Below are 9,968 nucleotides of genomic sequence, written 5' to 3'. Positions count from 1 at the left end.
GAAACAAATGCAAAACAGAAGTATCTTGACTAGTGCAGTCCAGGCAGCTACGGACCTGGAGTGAGACGGTCAGTGCCCGTTCCGGCTCAGAGATAATGTTATCTTCTACCTTTTGCTTTGAAGTGGTGAATTTACAGCTTACAGGAAATGAATACGATATAGTTGTGAGCATAGTTAGTATACATTAGAATATTCATATTGAACAGCTAAATCAAATTTAACTGACAAAATTCTGGTACTTCAGATACTGCCCTATTGGAGATGTTGGTGTTGATTCAAACTGGACTGGCTTAAATCAAACCAGGAAGACCAGGCGGTTGATTCAGTGCAAGCCAGTGATAACAAAGACAAATAGCATGCCATGGCGCCAATGGAGTCATAGACTTCTGCCCAATGATCAGTGGGCGTTTGAGATACTCTCTTGGAGAGAGACACGGGGACTGACAAAAATCCTTTCAATCAACTGGGCAATCAAGTGATAGCGATTAAATCACTTTCTCTGGGACGTTATCATTGTGCGACTGGTTCATCCATCTTACGCTCATCCGAATGTCTGCTGGTGGTTTTGTGGGCGCACAAACGCGTGTGTGGCTCTGCTCCAAGCCTCTCAAGCAGGTTTTTACGGCTCTCTGGGAAACAAAGGAAGGCATGCAGTATGAAAGCTGCATTTTCTCACTGCAAACTGGTTTAAACACAACATGATGGCTCTGAAGCCTTAGGGCTTACAAGCACAACCTAAATCTTATGGTTACAATTTTAAATGTTAAAAAGGTAAATGAGATAACATGCTGCTCAGACTCCAGTTGATCTCCATAGGCATTGCTACAGACAGAAATTAGATAAAAGAGGTTAAGAGTTATTCTAATTTTGCAAAGCCTTACAAGCCTAACAAGCCTTTTTTAAACAAAAAAAGCAGTTGATTTTCTGTTAGTTTTATTAGTAAATTACACATGAAAATCAGCATTTCATAATGTAATACATGTTATACCACAAAATAATTATACTGTAATTATAAAAGAAAAACCACAGCAGAAAACATATTGTATTTAATCTGCACATTCTAAATCAACATGTAGGCACTGTAAGTAACGCCACATAGTCCTATATTATAATCTGATTTAATATGATATAATATAATGAAAATTTATCTAATTGAGTTTGAACCAGCAAAAACTGTACTCGCTCATTCTGTCTAAACCAAAAAGGTGAAATGCTCTCTGTTACTCTAGGAATGCAGTATGCCTGGTTGTGGAAAATACATTCGTCAAGTACGTTTTGACCATTGGAAATGCATTTTGACGCCGAGCCAGCAAGAGAGCAGCACTTATTGTCAGTGTTGCTATTACCATGGCCTTGCAGGTAGACAGGCTCATGAGTTTGGACGGGGTTTGCTTGACAGGACCTTTGACAGTTTGACTTTGCTGCACTGCTTCCTGCTCCTCCTGGGTCAGGGCCATGGGGCAGAGTTCAGCCAGTACTTCCAGAGCAGCTCGCTGGCCAGCTTGGACGGCACCACTCATGTACCCACACCACTGGGTGGCTGTCTCTGTGCCTGCCCAATGAATCCTGTAAATCAAGCAAATCAGTGAGCCTTATGTTCTCTGTTGGAGTTATTACATCCCTTTCAGCACATTTATATTGTAAGTATATAATCTTAAGCCATTCAGACTAATTTGCCTTATCAGTGTAGATGTGAAGCACATATGTGAAGCTGACTGAAGAGATTTCCTCTCTGACAAACCCATGCAGTTTCTGTCTTTGCAAGTACATTCAAGCAATTTGGGTTGAGCCTGTTCAACCCTGTAGGGGTTGCTCTGTAGAAAAACACAATAACTACTCCTTGTCATCCTCTCTTCTGCTTTTCTTCTGCTCCATGTAATGACAACCAAGTCATGGATGTCTAAACCTTATAAATTACTGCCCGTGGTGCCCAGTTTGTTGTGCCTTAGAGTTGAACATACTACTTTCACAGTTAAACTTCAGCTGAAGTATGCAGACTGCTTTGTCATTGGCAGGATGCTAGCATTGTGGGTTTGACTGTGTAATAGACATTCTCAAAAAAGCACTGTAGAACAATTAACAGTCTAGTGCGATGGAAAAAAAAAGAGGAAAACAAGCATTGGAGTCAATGTGGCAGTGGATGCAGCTGCCAGCCCCCCAAGAGGTTGAAGACAATGGCTGCTGAATTGAAGATAATGCATAACCTTCTATTTTTACCAGTGGCGCTGCAAAAACAAACAAGTAGCCACCCCCAAATGGAGGCGTCTTAGCAGCAGGTTAGCTACTTTTCTTAAAGCCCCAGTCCAAGGTAGGGGAGGGGTTAAGAGTTTGTAGTCTATACTGTAACCTGCCTAGCTGGGAGGTGGGAATGCGAGTCCCCTGGAGAAACACAAGATAATATCCAGCCTTGGTCTTGAGAAACCACCCCACAGCACTATGTACAAGGTGGTGAAGAAAGGAGAAAACACAATGCTCTTGAGTTGTTGAAGGAGTCACTCACAGCATTTCCAGATAAATTTCCATGCAGTTTAAGTTTCTTCAAGTCTGTTATTCACTAATTGTAGTGCAATAATATTCCCACAAAAACAAAAGAGATGAATGATCTGCACCCTTTGAATGCTAGTGATCCTGCATGCCTTAAGGCGGGAACATACTAAATCGGGCCGCATGTAGGTAAACATATTCCAGATTTGGAATATAACATGTATGTGCTTTTTGTTACAGACCCGCCTCCTGAAAGGAGCTGTATCAACCAATCAGCTCGCCTGACACTCACACCTGTGTTGAGTGTAATTCCGCAGTACGTGTTACATGTACCATAATCCCGGCTTTACTGAGGGAAGCAAAGTCTGGTTCACACCAACTGATTCCATACTCTCACATCTGTGTACTATAATACTATATAAGACACGAGGCTAATTCAACATTCAAAGGACACGTATCACGGATTACTACTCATTTGTTTCCTAGCCCATCATACTTGCTTCAAGTCTCCTCTACAATACCAGCCCCCACCCCTGCCCACCATTCAGAGGAATGCAAGGGGCTCCCTCTTAGCTCCTTTAATCTGGCCAGTATCCTTGGTGATTAATTCATGTTAAGTGAACGGCAGAGTTCAAGGCCTCGGCATCAAACAAGCTTGATCTAGACTCCATATGCGCACTTCTCTGATGTTTCAAAGGATATGACAGCGAATTTCACAAAGGGACGTTACTATTCAGCAAGGGTGCTCACAAAAAATTGGATGACCACAAAAACAGAGTAGTCAGGAGTAAACAGAGGATCAGTGTGTGTGTGTGCCAAAGCTGCCACGGGAAATGTTCAGAAGCATTTTGATTGTTCAGGCCAGCCTAATAAAAGATGCCACTCCATCTCCATCAGGAAAATATCCAAGACCTTGAGACCTCCAACTGAAAGGCCTTTTGGCAACATGTCATCAGGCTTGGTAATGCATACTGCCTGTCTGTCCACTGAGAGGTCTTGGGGCTACCGCAAGCTGATAAAGACTGTATTTAAAGTGTTAAAGTGGCCTGACATTACCCGAAATATAGATGTGTATATTAGCATGTAACACATGGTTATAGACTTTTGTTTGAGGATGCTCTGTAATGGCTTTATACAGCGGGTGACTCAGTTAGTGCCAGAGCGTGATAAACCTACATATTACAGAGATATACTATATACAAATGACAATGAAAAAGGAAAGCAATGCATCTCCAAGTATGGTATTAAAAACTGAAACAGGCAGGAGTGGCGTAGTGAGACATCAATCAATGCAACCATTACAGCGGCATGCATAGCAGGTGGCAGTAAACACTATAATGAGCAGCGGCATTATGATAAGAGTGGGAGCTTGTCAGATTGAAAAGACCGCCTTGTGGTCTTGATTGAACTTGATTGGTGTCGTGTTTAAATAGGTTATTATAAGATAATAGCTAAGTGAAACTGATCAAACGACAGCATCCACGACTTCGGTGCTCTGTCAAAATGAATGCGAGGCTTTGTTTTTGTAAATTGTTGAGAAAAAGTAAAGCATGCGAACACGGTGGTCTACCATTTAAATTCCCCAACATGGGCGATTCCAGAAAATGCACAAGTATGGGATTAATCCAATTACTGAATTTGGGAATAAAGATAAAAGAATCCCTCTGAGTTTGTGGGATATCATTTTGACCTCCGCTGTATACAAACTGTTCTGCTGTATTCAATTTAATCACATTTCCCAGTGGGCTGAGTCAGATATTGTAACAGCAGATGAACAAAATGGATTTAGTAAGAAACCGGTCAACATTGTCACATTGAGCACAAATATAGACTCAAGGACAAAACTGTCTTTCTATAGCGACCTTTCTCGAGCATTTGATCCCACTGACTAAGGCATTCTCTGGAATAATGTTACTCGTTCTAAAATATAATCAAATGCTTTTATGTCCATATATGGAAATTTGAAGTGTTGCATAAACTGTCTGAGACTGAATTGTAGTTAATTGTTGTTTTTATCCCTCTCCTTTCTATTTTTTCACGTACAGTAATGAAGTATATATGACAGTCTAAAGGTGTGTACATCCGTCCTCATGATGACCTAATTGACTACAATGGTAGACACTAATTAACTTGTGGTGCAGCCTGTTTCTGCCGACAGAAAGCACCTCTGTGTTTGATTATATGGCGTTTCAACACAGATGCTCGATGCAGATCTGTTCTAAGGTTTGGTTGTGTAGCAATTGGTGACATTCTTGTCACTTGTACCCCCAGGGAGACATATGATACAATCATCTCGTCTGCTTCAAGTATGTTTTCCTGAATTGAGTTGACAAAGTCCCTTGAAGTTTCTACGTGGTGGATCATGCTGCTAACTTTTGGCGTAAGGATCATAGATAGATACTTAATGTTCAGTTTGATCAAATGAACACCTGTCTAACACCTGTTCACAGCCTAATCTTTGTGTATTTAGCAATGCTCTGTAATTCCCTTGGGTGTGGGTGGTGGTACAGATTGCAATTCATCCCTTTATATTCTCCTTGTAATTAAAAAAAATTAGTAAACCCTCCTGCGTGTGAGTACCAGTGGGATCTCACAGATTTTAAGTTTGCATCCTGGCCTGTGTGCTTGCAGGATAGTGCTGCTTTGGTATGTGCAGGGTGAAGTCAGGGTCCGTTTGTATCAGTCGGTTCAGCAGGAGTGGATTCACTCGGAAGACATAAGAGACTAGTTATTTTACCTACTTGTCCGTTGGCACTAGAAACATCTTAACATTTGCCTCTTGCTTACTTTTCCATCACACATTTGTTTTGTTTGATTGTCCTTGTATAAACAGATGTTTTGCTTTTGGCCTTTGTGTTGGCATATCACAATCATACTGTATGTGTTGGCAGGAAGGGATCCCCCCCAAGGCTGTTTTATGCAAATACTAGAAGCAGTGTTGCTGAGTCTTTTCCAGTGGAGGAGATTTGTGCAGCAGTTCTGTGGCTGGCTGTGCCTATTCATACGATTTGACTCGTTAGATGTGACTGGGTGTTTCTTTAAGTCTGTACTTTGGAGAATTTTGGGGCAAAGACTCTGAGTATAAGGCTGCTAGACAGTCTTTTATCATACATTATATGAATGCATATCAGCGTTGATCTTAGCCACTTCACTAACCATATGTAGACCTTAGGGACTTTGAATGAGACACTTATACTATTGATGCACTGTAAAGACCTGCACATGTTTTGTAGCCCAGTGAAGATCATGTGTTTAAGGCAAGCAGTATGGTGCTGTGACCATATGTTGGTCTGCAGTCAAGCTTTGGGTCCACATACAGTATTAGGGGTAAACATCAGGCATTGCCCTGTAAGAAGAGGAGGCCCGTGTAAAAAAAAAAAGAAAAGAAAGAATGATACTAAATATTATAACCCTGCTTTTTTGAGAAGTGAGGCTCCCTGGGGAGTCATTTTGGTGTCTCAAGATGAGGAGCAGTGTTGCTACCGCCCTTCCAAACACAGAAACGACTGATAGCTAATCCTGAAATGGCTGAATGGGTGCAAACTTCACTGTGTGTACACACGGAGATGAACTACTAAGTCTATAGAGCTCTGATGGAGAACTCCACTTGTGTTATAATTAGGTGCCTAATTACCACTCTCAGCACCAATCTTTAAAATAGTTAAGTATGAACATCTGATATTATTTTACAAAAGCCCACTGCATTTAAAACTCACACAATTTTAAAAGATTTTCAATGTATTCTGTTACACTGTGTATCAAAGGTTGAATGAACTAATCCTTCTCTGTTGGCTGTAATAATCCAAACAATGTCAGGAGCAGCACAAACAACCAATTTCTTTTGTTCAGCATCCCACTAAGCAACTCTTGACAGTGCAGTGTTCATCCTGCATGCATTTTGGAGCTGTTAACTTCGTAAAGCATGAACCCACTGAGGTCAATTTATTCATAGTTCTTGGCAGCTTTTCTTTCTTCTTGCTCATTCTCTTTTCCACTCTCTCTCACCACACCTAGAATTAGGGCGAGTAAGGAGGGCCTAAAAATAAAAGTAAAAATCTCACATACTGACCACTCAGGCATAGTATCCACCTAGGATAATTACACTAATTATAAAAACCACACCGCGGTCAGTATTAGGATTCATACAATCCCATAATCGCATCAGACACTACTGGAATCTGTCGTGCTGTTTAGCAGCATTTTAGTCAACCAAGCATGGGCTTGTCTTCATTACACGTGCTGGATTTGTGTCAAGGTCATAGCTTGTCCTTGAGGATCCATTTCCTATATGGGGAAGGGATGTGGACAAGGGCTACTGCCCCATGCTGCTGTTTGAGTTACGTTATGTAATGAGCTTCCTCTGCTCCCCACAGACTTAATGTCATTATGGAAATACATTACCTGGATCCCCCTCCCCACCTCTCGCTCTCATTCGTTCAGCTTTGTGCATCTCCGAACAGGCCATTAGAAAATGGATTATAGGACGTTTTCCTATGAGAACACCACCCCTGCCGACCTCTTGCCATTTCTTTGGAACTGGACTAATATGTATCAGTGAAGGCATAATCACTCCCACGACTCATGTCAATGATCTGTAGGCACTGGCTGCTGGTGAGTAATACCTGGTTGGCAGGGTGATGTGCAGACATTGTTTCTGTGGTATAAAAATAGCATGGGCATGCAGCAACCACAGTCGGTATCTCTCACACTGTCATCTAGTGTACAATGATACTATTTACTGAACTATAAACTGTATATTTAGCTCTTGAAAAGATCAAAGATTTAGAAACTGTAACATCTGTTTACTCTGCTACACCCTTCTACGTAACCAATTCTTCTGGTGAGAACACAGAGGAAAGGTGACTCTTGAGTGTAGGGAGAAGGAAAGGTTTGACGCTGCAGTGTATTTGTCATCCGTGAGGGTGATTACCTGCCACAGGGCTTCCTCAGGCTAGGATGGTAATATGTTAGCAGACCTGGTGCCATGACATTAACAGGGCAGCCCCCGCTGTAGTCCTCCTTAGCCCAATCCTGTAAAGCAGAAAAGTTAAATGACATTAACATTGAAGTATTTCACAGAACTGCCCAAATCTACTCTAGCCTCATCTTATTTGATAGCACAGGACATGAAAGCACAATATAGACCATGGATCAGGGGTTTTCAAAGTCTGACCATCCTTCAGACACTACTGAGAACTGCGCCCCCAACACCCCTTGTTTGTTATGCTGAATTAGCTATTAGCATTTCCTGTTTTAAATGTGGCCATGAATGTACAGACGTCTATCACTGGATTGCTTTATAACTGAAGTGAACTTAAAGATGTGATAGTTCTCAGTTTTTAGGAGCATCTTTTCCGTATGATTTCTATGCCAATTTATGGATGTTTATTTGTGATGGACATTCCAGAATTTTTACCTAAATTGCGTCAATCAGGCGCTGAGGGTTTTAAAGTACCTTAATTGCCGCAATGAGCTTCTGCAGCTGCAGCTCCAAGTGCTGATCGTGTTGATAAGCCAAGTCAAACATAAACATAAGTCAAACTACAATGAATAACTTTTGAATTTGTTCAAAAAATGACGAGTACAAAAACAATTAGTATTTAGTATCAAGAAACTGTGAAACTCATTGGGCTACCATAAAATCAGACCAGATATGTCTCTCAACACTGTACCTTCAATTTATCTTTTAGCATTCTTCTCTTCTGAGTTATTGAGTTTCTTGATATTCTATGTTCCCATTGAGTCTCTACAAAGTACATTCATGATGTCTCCCTTAATGTCCTTGCCTCAAGTTTCCTCAGGGCAGTTTTACTTTCCATCTTGCCATTCGACAGTGAAGCGAGGAAAAAGCAGTCCAGGGACTAAATCACATATCTGCATGACTAATGTGCTGTTTCACACTCTACCAATGTATGCTGTGCATCATGCAGTGGAGTTAAGTAGCTGTATGTGGTAGAAAATGTAAGTAGGTAAGGTAAGTAGGATGTCTACTGCATGTAATGTTCTTTCCCAGCATTTGTGCTAGTAGAAGCTCATGTGTGTCCATAATGGCCGGTTGCCTCCACCTTCTGCAAGTTTTCCACACCCACCTTCCAGGGATTTATTGGTATGTATTAACATGCCTTGACATGAACAGTTTAAGAAATGAGTCTATTTTCCCATAAGGGCCACAGTGAGAGTATCTCTATGGATGGCCTCCCCTGCCATCCCAGAAAAGAAATTGCCTTCGGTCCCTGAGCCATATCAAAACTCCCCAGACCATTTTGTGATCCCACGCTGGCCTCCCACCTTCATATTAAGACAATGTCATTGTTGGTACAGATGGACTCAGTTGTGGTTGTTACCACATCTGTATATATGTTTGCATGATGGATCATCAACATCTGTGGTCAACATTAGCACATTTGATGAATGTGGACTAACAATTGCATTGCTGCAGTACAAAATTAGAGGTAATAAAAATGGGATTATCACAGGTCTTTGGTAGACCCATGTTGGGCCCCCTGTTTGTATTATTGTTTTGTATTGTAAGGTTAGACTAGTTAAGACTGTAACTATTATAAAATAAGCCTTTTTTTAAGCAACTGTTTCACTCAGTGTGCATTACACTACACTACAAATCTTTAATAAATAAATCAGTTTGGCTCAGTTTTGCCGACAGAAATGCAGCTTTTTGCTACACAAAATGCTTTCCTCTCTGGAATCCAGGGTAAAAAATGAGACTAGGAATTTTAGCACTACAAAATTCTGCCTCAAACCAAAACATTATTGTTTTATTAGATGAGACATCTGCCACTGAACTACTTACTTTCTCTTCATAGTGGATGAAAGATGCGGCCTCAGGACCTAGGTATTTGACCAGACTGGAAAGCACAGCTTTTTTCCTCTCTCCATCCTGCAAACAGAAGGAAATGCCTGTGCCAACACGGTGCTTGCATTACACTTGCTCATCACTCAGAAATATAACAGCCAGCTGCTAAAATATGAATGCCTATTCTAGAAACCAATCCAAGCTGGACACAGCAGTCAATTTGAATAACTCAAGCATGGTCAGCACATGCTCCTGGTTGTATTAGTGCACACAGTGAGTTATGTACAGAGCAGCGGAGGCCTGAGGACCAAAAGCGCAGATCACCATAAAACATGCTGGCAGATGTTGCAAAATTGTCAAATATTCCTCATCTGCATGTCACTTTACCTTTTTTTTCAGCGCACCCTTGTGCAATAATTTGGGTCTGAAACTCTTGTCAAGTCTAGTCTCTTAATATACTCCTTACAAAGGAAGAAAGAGTAAATTGAAGCATGGTGCCAAATTGCTTTCAATGTGGAATCTATAAATCAAGAAAAACCCCTCTGTTAATTTGCTGCATAGTGACTGCTAATAGTGTCAGCTGCAGTTCCTATGAAATTACGTAGCAAAAAATTAAGAATTTCATTGCTAATGACTGCTTCATTGCAATTGTTGTGCACATGATAATAAAGAA

At 41.0% G+C, this 9,968-nt stretch overlaps 1 protein-coding gene across 1 annotated transcript in view; it reads right to left on the bottom strand.

The window, feature by feature from the left end:
* Positions 1–1,220: 1,220 nt before the first annotated feature.
* LOC139301663 (probable flavin-containing monoamine oxidase A) overlaps positions 1,221–9,968 on the bottom strand; it is a 35,133-nt gene continuing 26,385 nt past the window's right edge. The window contains exons 10-12 of the mRNA XM_070925104.1: positions 9,293–9,379; positions 7,415–7,515; positions 1,221–1,566 (exon numbers count right to left, since the gene is read on the bottom strand). Of these exons, the coding sequence (XP_070781205.1) occupies positions 1,221–1,566; positions 7,415–7,515; positions 9,293–9,379 (534 nt within the window). The remainder of the gene's footprint in view (positions 1,567–7,414; positions 7,516–9,292; positions 9,380–9,968) is intronic.

The sequence above is a fragment of the Enoplosus armatus genome, chromosome 18 (genome assembly GCF_043641665.1).
Source record: "Enoplosus armatus isolate fEnoArm2 chromosome 18, fEnoArm2.hap1, whole genome shotgun sequence".
NCBI classification, from domain to species: Eukaryota; Metazoa; Chordata; class Actinopteri; order Centrarchiformes; family Enoplosidae; genus Enoplosus; species Enoplosus armatus.
Note: the sequence above shows the minus strand (reverse complement) of the source record. Positions and strands in the feature narration are given on the sequence as shown.